Source organism: Buteo buteo, chromosome 13, assembly GCF_964188355.1.
Source record: "Buteo buteo chromosome 13, bButBut1.hap1.1, whole genome shotgun sequence".
NCBI classification, from domain to species: Eukaryota; Metazoa; Chordata; class Aves; order Accipitriformes; family Accipitridae; genus Buteo; species Buteo buteo.
In genome coordinates this window covers 38,749,793-38,767,354 of record NC_134183.1, presented here as the reverse complement: position 1 = coordinate 38,767,354, position 17,562 = coordinate 38,749,793, and the positions used below count along the sequence as shown (strand labels likewise).

The 17,562-nt window shown below is 47.6% G+C and overlaps 1 protein-coding gene across 1 annotated transcript in view; it reads right to left on the bottom strand.

Annotated features, from left to right (window-relative positions):
- TRIP4 (thyroid hormone receptor interactor 4) overlaps positions 1–17,562 on the bottom strand; it is a 34,055-nt gene that overhangs the window by 8,899 nt on the left and 7,594 nt on the right. Inside the window, exons 6-11 of the mRNA XM_075045755.1 lie at positions 17,203–17,332; positions 16,672–16,887; positions 16,014–16,140; positions 15,083–15,270; positions 13,842–13,966; positions 12,935–13,026 (exon numbers count right to left, since the gene is read on the bottom strand). Coding sequence (XP_074901856.1) covers positions 12,935–13,026; positions 13,842–13,966; positions 15,083–15,270; positions 16,014–16,140; positions 16,672–16,887; positions 17,203–17,332 — 878 coding nt within the window. The remainder of the gene's footprint in view (positions 1–12,934; positions 13,027–13,841; positions 13,967–15,082; positions 15,271–16,013; positions 16,141–16,671; positions 16,888–17,202; positions 17,333–17,562) is intronic.

Genomic DNA, 17,562 nt, shown 5'->3' with positions numbered 1-17,562 from the left:
AGCTGCCCAAGTGTCTAATGAGTAAAAACCCTCACTTCTCAATGTTTCTGCTGTAAGACATCAGTCGAGTCACTCTACAATCTGCAACACAGTAAGTTTAGGAGACAGAGAAAAAATTTACTCCCAACTACTACACCCCTCAGACAGCGGCCACTGCCCATCAGCACTTCAGCAAACCCGAGACTTGAAGTAAAAGCCCAAAGGCCACACCTAGTGCACCAGAGAGAGAAGGCAGAGCATATCCCCAGCAAAGAGAATCTACAACAGCAGGTTTTTTTAAATAAAAGGTCAACTTAGAGGGAAACCACACTCCCTCTCTACCGGAGACCAGGAATCAAACCCAGCCAGGAGTCTGATGGGGGATGTTCCTTCTTAATTACAAGTGTACTCCATTATAATCTTGAAGGTGTAAATAAGACAGGTGCCAGTACTCCAGGCTTTGACATTGCCTCTACCGGGAAGCAACTCAGCATTTAGGAGAAGGTGGCTAAAAAGGCCCTCTACAACAAATACAGTCCAGAGGCCAGGTTGTCCCTCAAAAAGGAGAAAGCCCACCCTCCTCCAATCCTGCAGATGAGCAGGAAAGCTCAAAAGAGAGGGGTTATGCAATGTAACTACGGTGTAAAAAAAAAAAAAAAAAAAAAAAAAAAAGATTCAGCCTCCTTTCAGACCTTCTGCCACCTCGTAGCGGGCTTGCGACAAGGCAGTTGGGAGGACGGTGGGCTCCGTGGGCTGCTAACAGCCGGCACAGCTTACCAACTGCTGCTCCAGCCCACTGCTTCGCACAGTTGAAAACCCCACATACATTTTCCATACACTGGCGTCCACGCAACCACCACCCCCCTTGCTCATCCCATCTCTGCGACTGCATCAGTCGGGCTTCAATTTGCTGCTAACAGGTTTGTAGGAACCTAGCTGTGAAGAGATTAGCGGGGGGCGGGGGGGAAGAAGATCTCAAGGCAGCTTAACACACGCAGAAAGAGCTTGAGGTTAAATGTAGCATCTGAGTACAAGCTGGAAAAGGGAGCTGAGCACTAGGTTCCTCTGAAAACCGGCCACCAGATTCACCCTCTCGCTGGAGCCAACACTTTGAACATACATTAAGTGGCTATCAGATGTCCCTGACAGCCACCCCAATCAAGCTGCAAGCAGGGATAATTGCTAATGAATGTTCCCTACACTTTGTTTTCGCCATCCCTCGTCTCCCATCACCAGCTCTTCACCACCAGAAATAGCAGCAGGACTGCCAGCCTCCCCACTCCACAGCCCACAGCAAAAGAGCAAAGGAGGGGACAAACCAGCTCGGAGCCAGCAGAGACACGAACCCACCTTCTCTGACATTTGAGAAAAAAAAATCCTGCTAATTCTTTCCCCCCCCACCAATCTGTTAAAGTAAATATTATTTTTCCTGATTTGGGTAAAGCCTGCAGTGGGATGCAGGGGCCACACAGGCTTGCCCTGCATTGCTGGTAACAATGCGGGGTTTGGGACCCTTATCTCGTCCCGATTCCATCTCAGCAGTGGGAAAAAAAAAAACCATGGAGAAGGGCTGTCCGGAGCCTCTCGATTTCTTCACTCCTCCCCAATAACCTGCATTCGATTGAATGCAAGTGCTGTGAACTGAAGGCAGGGGAGTTGAAAGAGCTGAAGGAAAACGTGCCGGGGGGGGAGCCAAACCATCACTAACGAGATGAGCTCTGCTCCGGTGCATCCGAGGGAGGAACAAAGGCACCGTGTGCAACGGAGCAGCGGTTCCGTGCAGCACAAAGCCAAAACGCTCCCCAGCAGCTTCGTTAGCGACCTTTCAAGAGCATCTTTTGCTCTCATTAAGGTCTCCGGACACAAAAGGAGACAAGCAGATGCGGCACAAGAGACTGAATGCTAACACCAGGCGGGAATAGCCCCAGCGTTTTACACATGCTGGCCTACAGAGCCCTGCAATGCAGCCTGAGCTCTCCTCCGCTCTTCTTGCCCATTGAGCACACGGCCCCGGTGCACATCCCAGTTAGCTGGAGCTCGGCAGAGAATTGCACGCTGGAACCTGTAGTCCTTCGGCGGGTTGCTGCCATCCTCTCCATCTTACAGCTGCCGGGGGGTGGCCTTGGGGCACTGGCACCGAACAGCAAGGAGGTGGTTGACATGTTCTGCAAGGTTAATAATGGAAAGGGTTGAATCATTTTCCTGGCGTGCCTCCTCAGTGAACAACATGGGAAATACAGCTTGCTCTGCCAGCCAGCGCCGGGCCAGGACACCAGCTTCAGCCTTCATTTCCCCGCTGCTCTCCAAGAGCTTCGAAATAAAAGAGGCAGCACTGGAAAGCAACACTGTCTGGAAAGAATAAAAGCAAGTGGAGCCCATGTGTTGGCAAGAGAGCTCACCGTAAAATGCATTCAAAGGGAAAAAAAATAATCTTGGCGGAGACAGCGTTCCCTCCGAAAGAGCAGGGCTGCTGTAACCAGCAGTGGCAATAAATCAGCTTTCCCCAGCAGGCAAAAACACGCACTGGGCTCTTCCCCGGGTGTTATGAGAAGCCCCTCGGCCACGTGCAAGGGAGAGGAGCAGGACGCAAGGCATCCCCCTGGGAGCCAGGCGCAACTTCCTTCACCCTGTTTTCTTGGTGATTTGTGGGAAAGGCGGATCCGCTCTTCTTGCATGCCTCATAAGCTTCATAGCTGTCAGACTAACGTAACAGGTAATTAACTACTAAACAGCCATTTTCTCGTCCTCTCCGGAGGGAAATTGCTCACCATCCAGCTAGAAAATGTTTCTTTAGTGGTTTGCAAAAGGGAAAAGAAAGTCGGGAGTTTCTGGCGGGCGACAGGGGTGCCGCAGCCAAAGAGGGGCATTTGCAGCAATGCCTGCAACATGGACACATGGATGCAGGAGAAATGGAGCCATCAAAAATGAGAGAGACGATGCTTATCCAGCTGTGGGTGCTGCAAACTGCCTGATTTCAGTCGGGTACGAACAGCAGTATCCCTGGTTCCTGCCTGCAGCTACCCTGCAGACCTGCCCAGGTACAGCTGCAGTCAAAACCGATCCAGTGCTTGAAGCTCAGTTATCGGCTCTGTGGCCCTTCTGCAGGTATGAGTTATTTAATATCAAGGGGGGAAAAAAAAAATCCCGTCCTTCTCACAGACTGCAGGACCAGGCTTCAGGAACCACTGTGCCCAAGCCGCATCCGCCCTTGTCGCTTTTCCAAGGAGAGTGGTGTTGAAGCATCGTTTCCCCATCTGTTGTTCTAACAGCAGTAGTCTCCACTGCCTCTTTACAAGGACATTCACTTTTGGGGATTATCTAGCCAATTTTTCCAACCCAGCCTTCACCCTGAAGTGCTCAGGGTACGTTTGCACAAAGGTGACACCTGACTGGCAACAGGAGCCATCGCCTGAGCCAGGAGATCCAGGTTTGCCGCTGCTCCGTGTCACCTTCTCCTGACTCAGACCTCCAGTTTTGGAAAGAGCTTGCAGAGCACCAAATGCTTCACTTCAAGGTTTGATCTCTCTCATGACATGGTCTTGCACCAAACTTTCAACTTAGAGCATGTTTTCAAGCATCATCTTTTAAGGACCCATTCCCTCTGCCCTAGTACAGGTCAACCAGCCTTTGGCCCATGAGAAACATAACGTTTTCCTAAACAGAAACCCCAAAGCAGATCCAACTTTCTACAAACACCAAATTTTCTAGCCTGAGGCAGAAACAGCCAGTACTGCAGCCTTGTGAACATGCACCCAAGGAACTCTACACACTGCCCTTGGCCACAGAAGACCACATGGATGCAGAGAAGCCATTCCATGGAGGCTGGGTTAGGAAAGGGATACGCGTCAATGTTCAATCCGAATCAACAGAATGGGTGAAATGAAAAAAAGCAGGATCTTAAAGAAACACAAACAAAAGCCAGCAGCCAAACTTTTGTTTGAAAGCCTGTCAGGTCTAGACTGCAACGTGTGAGGAAGGAACAGCTCAAAACCACAGCTGCTAATGGTTATGGATTTGGCAATCAAAATGTCTTTGTTAAAAAAAAAAAAGTTAACTGCCTTACTATTGAGGTTACAAACCACAGCCTTGATGCATTGTTGCAGTCAACATCCTCCCTGCTGTTTTTGAGAGCTTACATCTGCTGCTGGCAGATCATGTGCTGGCATAGGCTCCCTTCGCAAGGATGCACAAGGAATTTTGCTAGCCTGCCTTCCTTTCCCCTTCTTCCCACAACGATGCCTGTCAGTCCTTGCCTGCTCTGCCCCTTGCATGCTTAGCTGGTACGCAACCAGATCCAGACACAGCAGGCTGGGATCACTGCAGGATCCTTCCCCCAGCCGGCCAGAACCATCCGGTGGGTGTTCTCTGCCTCCCAGCCTTGAGCTCAGTTCTCATCATGTTCCTACACCACAAGCTGTACTTTGATTCAAAGGGCAAGGGAAGCAATTAAAACGTAATAAGTAATAACAGGACTTTGAAATGTAGATTTAATATTCAAACTCGTGCTGGTGCACTCAGATTTCAAAATGCTGAGCAGTCTGCCAGGGCTCCAATCTACAGGGAGACCTGGAGGACTCAGCGGTGCCAGCAAACACCAGGCACGCTGCAGCCCCCTGCTCTCCCTGAACCAGCGTCACTGGACCTACAGCCACCAACACCCTTCTGTGGCTCAAATCCCAGCCTGAGAAAACACCCGTCCGTGGTAAACCCTACAAGCAGCATGAGAAAAGCTCGAGATGTTTATACAGTGCCTGATGACCATCAGGGAAAACTGGGTGGACTTGGAAAAATATTCAGTAGTGTGCTAGGCTCAGCTGAAAGAGCCATTTTCATCCTCCTGTGCCAAGGGATGGCAGAGGCAGGGCTAACCTCAGCTGCAATGCAGCCTCACCACGTGCGCTGTCAGACAAGACCTGGCAAGGAGGAGGAAAGAGGCAACGGGGAGAAGGAGACGAGGGGAAACCAGGGCACCTGCTTCTGGCTCAAGCAGCTCACAGCACCTGCACCCTGCTAGATACAGCTAGACATCTTCAATTAGCTTCATAAAGTCCTTTCATAAATCGGAGTTGCAAAGCAAGGGGGTAAAACAGCACAGCTGAGCACAGCAGGTGACGGAGATCAGCTGAACTTTGGGAAAAACCTAACTTTGGTGAACACAGCCCTGCGCAGATAAGGCATCCACGTCCCTGCCCTGGTTTACTTCAGCAGCTGCTGCTCCCCACGCTGACCCTTGCTGCTACTCCCGGAGGAGGTGTGACGCTGGTGGCTGCTTCCAGCTATTGATTCAATCCCACCAACGTGAAGGGATTTCTCACGGCACAACGCGTGGCAGAACCAGGATAAGCATCTGAGCGACCGGTATGTTCAGGGTTATGAAATCGATGACACGCCAATGAAAGCTTAAGCAAGCATAGTCCTTGGGCACTTGTACGTTTACTGCAGTGGTTATATCCTGTAGCTGCCAGCTCCCCTGTCATTTGGGGTCACCATCTAAAGGGTGGTCACGGCTCAACCTGGTGGAACTACAACCGGATGGCGAGGGTGTGGGGCACCTGAGCAGCAGCCAGGCTCGAGGTCAATTTTATCTAACCCTTGGTTTCAGGATTAAATGAAAACCAAACACCAAGAAGGCGGCAAGTATCAGTGACCACATCTGAAAGAAGAAAAAAAAAATAATCCCAGATCACTGACTAGTTTGCTGAAATGGTAGCAGAGGCTAAGTCCACAGTCATCATTAATTAAGTCATATGCTTCAGCCTTGGCTTCATTTTTTCCCTAGGGTCTAGGAAACCAGAGGAGAGGGCAAGCTAGCCTCTATCATTCGATTTCTTTGGCATGTTAATGCATTCCTAAATTAATCATCATCAAGTGACAATCTCTCCTTCATCTTAACAGACTGAGCAGTGGCCTCAGTAAACCTGCTGGCTTATGCAAGGCAGCTGGAGCCTTAGAAGAGTCTCTGATGAAAACCAAAGCACTTCACATAAGGAAAAACTCCCCCATCTCTTACCGTCTATAATCCAAACCAGCTGCATGCCTGCTCTGCTTTGCGCCTAGAACCATGAACCAGGGGGGGCTTTATGCAGTGAGAAACCCAATAAAGAGATGCATCACCCATAGATCCCTGCAAGCCAGACTAATGCCTAATACCACTTGATCTGGCATCAGGCTGCACGCGAAAGACAAATTCAGCTTAGGAGAATTCAGGGACCTGTAAAGTTCAAAGGCCTTTCACCGGTTGCAATCATTAACAGCCACCTAGATTGCTGCAGAAGGAAGTATATCTGATCTAGCCTTCAAAACCCTCCTAAAAATCATTTATTGGTAGAGGTGTAATAACTAAGCCTCAGGAACGAGAAGGCAAATATTCCGTTGGTGGGGGTGAGCGGAGGTGCCAGGACAGCCACAGCACCACACAAACAAGCATTTGTCTTGCTCAGGGCCTACATAAGGAAACCTTTACTTTAGGGAGAAGGTCCTCATAAATAGTTTCTATGTATTTATACTGTTCTTCGAAGTACACATCAATGTATATGTTTGTGTTTCTCCCCCTCATGAACTTCTTTCTTAGGAAAATATTACCAGCGGGCTATTGTTCCTTTATTTGGAGATAATCTGAACAGGCACCTTCTGGAGTCTAAATATAGAAAATTTCTACCCTTCTTCTTCACTCCTGTTTGAGAATTTTAAGCAAGTCCTGTATGCTTGGCACCCGAGTCTCTTTTTTTTTTTTTGGTGTTATTTTCACCAGGGAGGGAAGAGGAGGACAAGAGATTAAATGCAAATTTCCTGAGAGGGAAAGATGAAGCCTATTTAAATGATAGTAGCAATCTCGTGGCACAAAAATAGCTTAGACGTGTTCCCTTGTGCAGATTTAGGACACTAAGTGATCACCTAGAAATGAAAAATAAACACTTTACTCCCGTCAAACATAATTACCCAGTATTTCAGCCTGAGATAATAGCTACATCTAGATATCGGCATGTGTGCGCGCTTGCATTCAAAGTAAGTCCAAACACACCTATCAACTACTAAAATAGCAGCAGCGGAAACGTTCTTTTTCCAGTTAAAGTAATAGTCTCTCAGATCAAAGTCATTAGCAAAATGAACATGGACTTCAGAGCACATTAAAATGGCATAAATGTAAATAGTTCCCTGCTTGCTTTAGACTCTTGCCAAGCCCTGCCTGCACCATCCCATGTTTCCCCAGCGAGTGCTGCTGAAGTCACCGACACCTCATGCAGGAAAAGAAAGGCAGCTCCTTGCTCTGCTCAAGGTGTCGGTGACGTCAGCCCCGGAGCAAGGAAAAGCCGTCGTCAACGCTCAGATCTCAACAGGGGGAAAAAAAGTTTCCAGGTTACCTTTAGCATCGAAAAGCATAACAAAGGGATCATTCTGGTCTCAACCAAGGCTCTTTGGGTGGCTGCCACAAAGAGAAGGAAACAAGCCCAGAACGCGCTCCGAGGAGGTGCAAGATGTGCAAAGCTCAACTGGAAATACTGAGATTCAAGAGCCACGTGGAGGGATCTCCTGGCACCAGCCAACCAACCACCCTCAGCAGCGGGGCTGAATTCAGAAAGCAGCTTTTGCTTCAGTCCCCTGCAAACAAAGCAAGTGACACTCAATACCTGGGGTGGACTTTCCTACCTGACAATAACTTCTGGTCCTAGAGCAGCTTCAATCCAGAGATCACAGCTTTGAGCAGTAAAATTAGGTGTAAATAACCTCTGATGGGGAAGCACTGCTTTGCTTTCCATGTGGGAAAGAGACCCAGAGGAACGGATTTAACTAGTTCACGCAGTAAGTAGCACAACTGGGATTAGGGCAATGTCATCTGACGTGATGCTGATTTTAATCACAAGGACACCTCTTCTCTGCTCTTCCTCTGCTCCCTGCCAGCTACTGCATACAAGATCCTGTTCTGTCATCACTTCTCTCACAGCCCTGAAGATCCACAAACCACTTCAACGTCAATCCGTCTTCAAATACTATACGTAGGGCAGAGCTGCAAGACTGACCCCTCTGAAGGGGTTACGCAAGGCCAGACTCAGACTTGCACGTCCGGTAATAATGCAGATAAGTAACCAGTCCTTAATAATACTGCAAGCTCTCAGGGCAGGGACTTGCTCGGAGTCTGCTGGTGCAGCATCCAGCAAAACGGGGCATAGTTGCTTGATTTTGTTTTTTGAGCACAAGTGTAAAAAAAAAAAATATATTAAATGAGGATAATGATAGAAAAATACCAGCAGGGTGCCACTAACATCTTCATTAGCAACCTGAGAGAGGATGCAAACAGCAAGGAAATTAAATCTGCAGACAGTACTAAATAGGGAGTGGGTGACATCATCAAAAGGACTGAGAAATAATAGACAAGTCGCAGGAGGGACAGACCAGGAAGAGTCTCCCTTGCCTATGGGAATGAATGGTCACAAGAGTCAAAACAAACTTCTGTGGCTACTGAAAAAGGCAAGATCACCATCAAAAGACAATGAGCAAGACAGGGAACGATTGCCCTGCACTTGTGAAATGATTTCTTCCGGAAAATGCAGAAGCTTCAAATATGAGTTGGTGAAGAGGAGAGGTGTGAGTCAAAGCACAGTGCCTGAAGAGAGCTCCACGGTGGCTTAATCTCCGAGACGTCTCTGCTGCTGCATCACATTAACCTTACTTGCTAATATACTGCAGATCTTTAGAAAATATTCAATGTTTTTTGCACGCCATAAGTGGCAAAACCACATCTTCCTTTCCCTCTCTCCCCTGAAGCGAGGAGGAGTCTTTGTACACCAAGAAATGGCTGGATTACACTGCTGACAAGTGGCTTTGGTGCTGGTTGCTGGATGAACCTGGGCTGAATCATCAACGTGTGTAGCAGGGATTTCCCACTACCAGTGAGATCCAACTCAGATTTCTGAGCTGGCGCTGTGCACTTTTTTATCTTGCTAGCATTCACAATTAAATGAATCTCAGCTTCCTTCAGATGCACTTGCTGCACATGATACTCCACAAAGACATACATTTCCTCACAAACCAACTTCAGAAAGATCCTCAGATCTCTGAATTCTATCTCACAAGCTAGGGAAATGAACGCTGCATAAAGTGATCCCGGGAAAAAAACAGACAAAACCACTGCAAAAAGGCAACAAATTAGGAATTATAAATAGTTTGCAATATGGGAGCAGCAAAAAGTCAGTGAAATATAAACCAGAAAGTGCCATGGCATTGAGAAGAGAGGTAAGTCTCTCACCAACAGGTCTGATAACAGTGCTCCTGGAATACACTACTCTTCCTCCACTGCCTCTGCGGCCAAGCGGTGCCAGCAAACTGGGAGGAATTTATAGAGAACATAGCTAATTGTGAGGCTCCTCTACGGGAAGATTAAAAGCTAGTTACCTACAGCGCAATTTCCAGATTGTAAGAAGCTGTCACAGCCATTTTACCACTGCCTGAAGAGTATATCCACAAAGAAAGAGGAATCGTTAGAGAGAGAAAAGTACTTGTGAGAGACCAGGACAAATTTTTCCACCACTGTTACAGACAGCAGCAGAAGGACAAGAATCTCCATTTAAGACCAAACTGCACATTAGTGGATGCTACAGAAGAAAAACTACACTGACCCCAGTGTCCTTTCCTCTTCTCTCTCTCAAGGCTTGTTCCCATACAAGGCCAAATACTCCTGCAGATTTCACTGTATTCCAGTCCCAAAGCTCCCTCTGCTGCTCGTACTCCAACCTCTCCCCTTTCCACCCACTAAGAAGAGACACAACCTCATCAGAAATACTCTCTTCATCTCTAGTTTCCAGGCATCTCTCTGCTAAAAAACCTCACAGGGTCTGGGAAAGCCAGAAAGGCACTTCACGAGAAGCAGCCCCCAGCTGCTGATGCCTCTCCAACTCTTCATGGCAAGAAGATGCCCATCAGCCTGGTGTGTCCTCCTCCTCCATCCCAAGTAATCAGTTTATTCCATCTCTGAACATGGTCTTGGTTCACTATCAAGCCCTACATGGTCTGAATTGGGCGATTCCCATCAGACCAAACCTGACTTGTACGAGGGGCAGTGGAGTGAACAGGCATGAAAGAGTATCAGGAACAGCTATGCTGTGCTTGGTACTAAGCACAGGCTTTGTAAGTTAATAAAACATACCCTGAGGAAAGCTGCTGCTGCTTCAGATTTTGGGCATGGAGTCAGTCACAGGATCAGAGACTCAGATCTCAGGAGGTCTCTAGTTCAACCTCCCGATCAAAGTGGGGTCAACATTGAATTCAGGCGAGGTTGCTCATGGCTTTGTCCTGTCGGGTCTTGAAAATCTTCACGGATGGAGACTACACAACCCCTCTGGGCAATGCCTGCTCCAGTGCTTGGCTGTCCTCCTGGGGAATTTTTTTTCTTAAGTCACATTGAACCCTCCCCTTTCAATTTATGACCCTTGTCTCTCATCCTCCTGCCGTGTACGTCAGCAAAGAGCCTGGCTCTGTCTCTCTATAACCTCCTTGCAGGAAGCAGAAGGTCTCTCTTCTTCCCCTGCCTCTCTTCACAGGGCACACGCTCCAGCCCCCAACCATCTTCGTGGCCTCCACTGGACTCACTCCAGTTTATCAACAACTTTTTTGTGACCGCAGCATTCCAGATGTGATTTAACCAATGCTGAGCAAAGAGGAATAATCACTTCTACTGGCCATACTGGGCCATCATGCCGCCAGCCCTCCTTGATGCCAAGTTCAGCTCACTGGCTGCTAAGATCCCCATGGCCTCTTCAACAGAGCTGCTCCCCAGCACCGATGCAGGGAGTTAGTCCACCCCAGGGGCAGGGTTTGGTGTTTGGCTTTCAGGAATATCATGCCAGCCCTTTCCTCCAGCCTGTTGAGGTTCCTCTGAATGGCAGCCCTGCTACTAAGCATATCCACTGCTCCCCCCAAAAGCAGCATTCATTGTGGGGCACTCCATCACCCACCCTGGTCATTGCTAAATGTACTAAACAGAAGAAGTTTGAGGAAAAAGCCCTGAGGAATACCACCTCCAAGGAGATTACAAGGCAACCACCACTGCACTTTGAAGCCCCATGACCCAGCCAGTTGTCAACTCTAGAAGTCCACCTCCCCAGACTCGAATGACTCATCTTGGATACATGCATGCTGTAGGAGACCAGGCTAAAAGCCTTGCTAAATACAAAGAGATAGTCACTGCTCTAACTATTGGATCATAGAAGGTAATCAGGTCAGTCAAGCATGATTTTAACCCTAGGTAAATCCACGCTGGCTACTCCCAATCTCCTTCTCCTCCGTGTGCCCAAAATTGGCTTCCAAGAGGAATCACTCTGTGAATTTCCCAGAGACCAAAGTGAAGCTGACTGGCCTGAAGTGTCCAGGATCATCCTTCCTTCCCTTTTTAAAGATGGATGTAAGTCACCTTTCTACAGTTATCAGGGTCCTCTCTTGATCTCCATAACCTTTCCATGGTAAGAGTGGCCTTACAAAGACACCTGCCAACACTCTCAGCACATGTGGATGCACACCGTCAGCACCCATGGACTTGTATGGGTTGAGATTTCTCAGAGGACTCCTGATTCAATCTCCCTTCACTACAGGCAGTCCCCCGCCTCTTTGAACTCTGCCTCTAGGCACAAGATGTCTGAGAGATCTTGCTGGTGAAGCCTGAGGTGAAGAAGGCCTCAGTACCTCAAACTTATCTGTGTCCCTGGTCATCAAATCACCTGCCTCATTCAGAAAAAGGCCACTTAAATGTGCCTTGACTTCCTTGGGAGTCTTGATCCACTGTAATCTCCAGCTGTCCCTCCTTTCCCATATCTAGGGGTTCTGGATGTCCTCTCTGCATGGTCTCCGTGAAGACCCTGCTGCTCTCCTGTCCATCCTCCCTGGTGGGAGGGTGCTTACCTCCTCCCACAGCTCCTTCTCCTGGTGACCCAGTGCCCCAGCCAGAGCACAACTCTCACCAGCGAGGCCACTGTGACCTCCGGCTCCAGGAAGAAGCACCAGGCAGGTCCAGCAGCTACAGACCTAGATGCTTGTGCTTGGGTCAAGCTACCCTCTCTCATACCACGGTAGTTGATCCCGTTGGCACCACAGGGACAGGGACAAGGTCCCATGGCACATCACCACCATTGCTGCAGAGTTTTCCACACTTCCACGCTGTCTTGAGTTTCCAGGCCCCTTCACATCCTCTGCCACACAAATCACTGCAATAACTACAAAGTCTCTGCTGGCTGTGCTCAGGGAGTTGTTTGCTGCACTCCAAAAGCAGCCAGACAGGTACTTGACCTTTCCTAATCCAGAGTCCTCCCTGAGATGGGAAGATCAGCATAGTTATACCCAGAGGTAGCAAAAAATTGCTGCCTGGCTGGGCAAAACTTGGAGCAATTCTTACTACAACAACGCCATGAAATTTCTTTAAGAGAAACAATCAGTACTTTAGAAGCCACATCCAGGAAAGAGGTAAGCTCCCAAGTTTGCCAAATGAGGATGAAAACCAGAAATACAATATTAATGCATTGCAGGTTCCTGTTTTCCACAGTCCAGCACAGCTGCTGCTTCCTGGTGCACATCCATCCGTGCAGCAAGGGAAGCAACAACTGTCATGAGCCCTTGCAGCATCATCTCTCAAGCTAGTGTTGGTTTAATTAAACAGGCGTAAGTCCTTATTGAAAAGAGTTTCAGAGTATGTGAGAAACTAGTTTCAACCAAACTACCCCACTGCCAGCAAGGCCAACGATGGATTTAGTCTGTATTAGTCTACCGCTCCCTTCCACCATTGTTGAAATGCACTTTCTTGGTACGTTCTCTTTCTAGCCATAAAAGACTGCGTAGTAGTTGTGTCTTCTCTCAACACAGTCTAAAATCTCCATTCAATGTCTTCTCTAGAGCATCTCATGGAGGCGAGTTACACTACTGTGAAAGTTTGCTGGCTAATGCAAGCTTGCAAAGGTTTATTTGCTGTACTCACCTGCTCATTAAATTGCTCTAGCGATAAGCAATCGGTCACATCCACACAGCCTAGGAGGCACCCTGAGGGATAATCGCTTGGAAATTCCACATCTGCATGAAAAGAAATATCTCTTCAGAGGACCACATCCCCACAAACATAGCTGGGGTCTTCTAACCCCCAGGTGCCCTTCCCTCACCTCCACGCACTTCTAGTTTTTGAGGCACAAGAAAACATACAGCAATTTTAGCACTCTGTCATTCTTTTTCCAGCTCAGGATCTTCACCATGACAGGACTGAGGTTGGAAAATTTAATTATACATACACCTTTCCCTGCTTAGCTTCTGACAGAAGAACATATAGTGTAGGAAGAGCTCCTTGCCCTGCTGAGGTGGCAGACAATCCTGCTGTATGACATTTAAGCTGGGTGACGTGCAGAAACACCACACAAACAGGTGCAGTGCAGCCACCAGCATCCTCCTACCTACATGAGAGAATAACATCTTCCTGAGAACGTGCAGCTTTTCAGTCCTGATTTCTGCAAGGTCAGAATACATGAAAAGCCCTTAACATCACTGTAAACAGACTGAAGCACAAGCCACTTCACAGGCACGCAAGCACACACTTGATAGCTTGTTGCTTGAGCCAAGAATAAAATGAAGTCCTTTGCTGTCAAAAGCTATCACAGAAGTCAGATGCAATTTGACGGTGTTTGCGCTTGGAGTACGTGACCAGCTAAAGGATGGAGTTAAAGTCTGCCACCATGCCCATTCCGCTGACAAAATGCGGAAAGGATGAAGAGAATTTCAAGAACAGAAGGTTAAAAAGTGAAGCAGTAATAACTGCTCAGCAGAGAGGGCTTTCTGACACTGCTCATTACGTGGCTCAATGTACCAAATAATACAAAGATCCAAGGAGAGAAGTTCACCTTTCCGGAGCAGCATTCTGTAGGTGGTCTCCAGTTCAGAGATCTCCTGAGGGGAAGGTCGCTTAGCAGTAGCTGCGATCCATAACCGCCCTCTATGAGATGTGTACCAGGTCCTGCCCTCCACCCTAGAGAACAAAGGAGAATTTAGGACTTAAATTTCAGCAGAAATCACCCACACGGACAGATTTTTCAATTGAACGTTTCACTATGCAATTCCTGCTGCTAAGCTTTGCCCTGACTATTTAAACTCAAGCAATGTGTCAGCACTACAGAGAAAAGCTGAGATGGGCAAGAAATAATGCCACAAGCGGAGCATGTCCTCATGGCTTTAGAGCAACAACAAAAAAGGACACCAATCCCTTGCAAATACAGCAGTATGCCAGACACGTGTGTAGGACAATCTGCTCATACAATTCCCTTACAAGCTCAAAAAGTTACACACAGTAAGCAGGCAATCTAGGGAGTAATAACAGACCATGCACTGTAAGAAGCGGTCGTTAGCTGCAGCTCTTGGGGATCCCAGAATGGGCACTAGGCATCAATGCCACAGCTGTATCGGAGCAGCTGACAGCATCCCAGACCACCTGGACGCAGAAGCTGGGCATGTTAAGATTTACAGCATCTTTAGCTTGGGAAGTGAAAAAGCTTTGCCCTCTAAAATGAAAAATTCTATGAAGAAAAGGGAAAAAAAGGCTAAAGAAGATTCTTTGTTCTATATTAATGGTAGGAAAGGTGAATTAACCTGCCAGGGATGCTGGGCTGAAGGAGCTTCTCTTTGTAACCTGATTCCTAGCCCAGAGAGAGAAGGTAGTGGCAAGTGGGGGGGGGTGGTTGGGTTTTTTTTTAAACAAAACCTGGTGCCACTGTTGGCCTTTTTATGAGGGACAAAAAGACCAGAAGAACATATTTCACATTTTCAGCTTATTTGCCTTTCAAATTCCAGAAAGGTACACCCCCAACTATAATGCAGAAATCTCAGACTCTCTCTAAATTTACCCACTGTGAAGGAATTTGTTAACTTCCAGGTTAGCTACTCTCATGAAAAACAGATTCGCAGGCTTCTCAAACCATCAGTACACTGGATGAGGAAGCACGGCTTCCAAACCTGGAGCTATCACTAGGTATCAGTCACTGTACAAAGCAAGTGAGTCCACAGAGGTCCTCTGAGGAACACAACTTCCCATCTCACCTACGAAGCAAGAGCTAAACAGGATACATCACAGTTCAGGCCACCCCTTTACCTTTTGATTCCTCTTATGAGCAAGGAAGCCCAAGGCTGATGCATGCTGAGGCACCAACCGTCATCTGAGATCTCCTGCAACTCTCGATCCTGAATCCGCAACCTGTTCCGCTCTGAGCCAGACTCATTTCCAGCGCCCATCAAATGGATGGCTTTCCTGTGTGGGAGCAAACCAGTTTGGTCCACCCACTTCAGAGTGTTCAAAAGAAACAAGAAAAAGGTTAGCACCTCTCTAGGAATAATGTATATCAAGTGCAAATCCTATTTGAAGTTTTTCTTCATTTAAGGACAGAGGTATTACTCTTATCACGATCACTCTTCCTTCCCCTGCGAGCTCACTGTGCTTACATGCCATACTTTGACAGTATTAAAAACAAGGTCATGCTCCACTCTGTGTGGCTTTTCCTTTCTATGCATCACAGCTAAACTACAGACTTAAAGAATAAATCTACCTGCTGGTGTTTCAGAACATTCACAGGAAGATACAATTTTCAAAGTATGTTCACAGCTGTCAACACTCAAAACTGGGAATCGTCCAATCTCCTAATGCTTAGCATACAGCAAGAACACCACGATTAAAGGGGAATTAGAGGGCAGAGATTATGCCCTTTGGAAATTGGAAATCTGGCAGAAAAGGCTTCATAAATAGAGCTGAGAAAGTGACACAACATTAGGGTGACTCTCAGCAATTCTTCCACATTCCTGAAAAGGAGGCAGGAGGCTAAAACTCAGACAAACCAAATCTACCAAAGCAGGGAACAGAGCAGGTCATTGGCAAACCTTCTCTGTCCCCAACTCAGATGGCTAATGAGGATCTCTCAGACACAGGGGACGAAAGAGGTACTACAAACATGCGAGAATTCACAATTCTTAAGCTCAACTCTCCCAAAGCTAGTCATTACTCTAGAATAAATCATTCAACCCATACTGACCAAAGGAGCAGGCTGAAGAAGACGGGGATTCACTAAAACACCAGAATTCAGAGTCATCTTTGCTTCTGGGCTCCCAGCTGGCTTGCTCAGCATGCCACAATTAATGGCTTCGATGGTTTCATCCAGTCTGCAAGCACAAACAAAAGGCATGAAAATTCCCTGCTTCCCTCTGGCAATGTCTCCCTTCTCCCCTTCTGACCCAAAGCGGTTTTTTACCACCTACCCTAACTAAATGATTTTATCTTGGTCTGATTTTTAATTTGAACAGTCGCTCTTCTCTACTGCAGAAACTCAGCTTGGTTTGAATTTGAGATGATTGGTTGTGTTGAGATAGGCTTTCTGCGACATCTCTTTCCAGGGCAGTTTATCTTTAACAGACATGCCAGCTACTGAAACCCTGTGCAAGCATCGCACAGCTGGGCTTAGGAGAGGGTCCCAGTAGAGCTGTGCTAGAAGAGATGATATGCTGCAAGCCAAAAAGACCGTCAAGGAAGAAAAGAAAACAAAACTGCGTCCTAGTGTCAGAGGTGCCCTACAAGGGATCAGCTTGCTCAGCTTTCCTTACACTTGCTCTTCCAGATTCAGCCAGACCACTATCCGTGACGATTTTCACCTCCCTGCTCTCAGGCGTGCCTTTGCGCTGCCAGTTCTCACTCACTTGCTGTGGTATTCAGCCATGCTGTCGTCTTCCTCCAGGATCTGCCTGCCAGCAAAGTCGATGGTGATTTTTTTGGTAAGCCGAGAGGCGTGACGCAGCTCCCGCAGTTCCTGCTCTTTCTTCTGGAGGGCTTCCCTTTCCTGCTTGGAGAGCCACTGGTTGGAGTCCGTGGCAAAGTAATCTGATTCATCGTCAATGACCTGGGTTCGACGCACGCTGGCGAGAAACAACCACAATGGCAGAAGATGAGCACAGTGGGACAGTGACACTCACTGACCACCCCAAACCTGCCTTCCAACCGACTCCATTCTGTTCTCTCTGGAGAGCTGGACTGTCAGGGGAACAAAGCAAGGACATCCAAATGGGACCTACTCAAGGGCTTCACTCTTGTTCCACCAAACACCAATGTTAAGGTGACTTGTAGCTACAGCCCAGGTTTTAGAAGGAACTCTCTAACATTTCTGTTAACGGCAGCTTAGCCTGCCAGATAATTGATGCTATTTCACAATAGTGTCACAGCTAGTATCTTACCTTGTCCTGTCAAATTCCAACAACTTGTCTTTGTGTTTCACAGCCATCTCCAGGCCTGCTTTGAGTCTAGCTTCTTGTCGAGGAAGTAAGTCTTTGCTTATGGCATCCAAATTCCCTGAACTTTCAGCACCTGAGATAGAAAACAAATCACAGCTCAATAGTAAGTTATTTAAAGCCCAGTCTTGGTGGGCCTGGCTGCAGAAATGCCCCCTAAAACAAATGTCACTCAAGGAGCTAAAAGAAGAACTTTGCACCAAGATCAGCACCTTTCCAAACCAGGTTCAAGCCCCGATTTTCCCTGTAGCCCCTTTCACAGACTCCTTCCTCCAAAGAGGAGCAAGCATTTAAATACTACAGTGA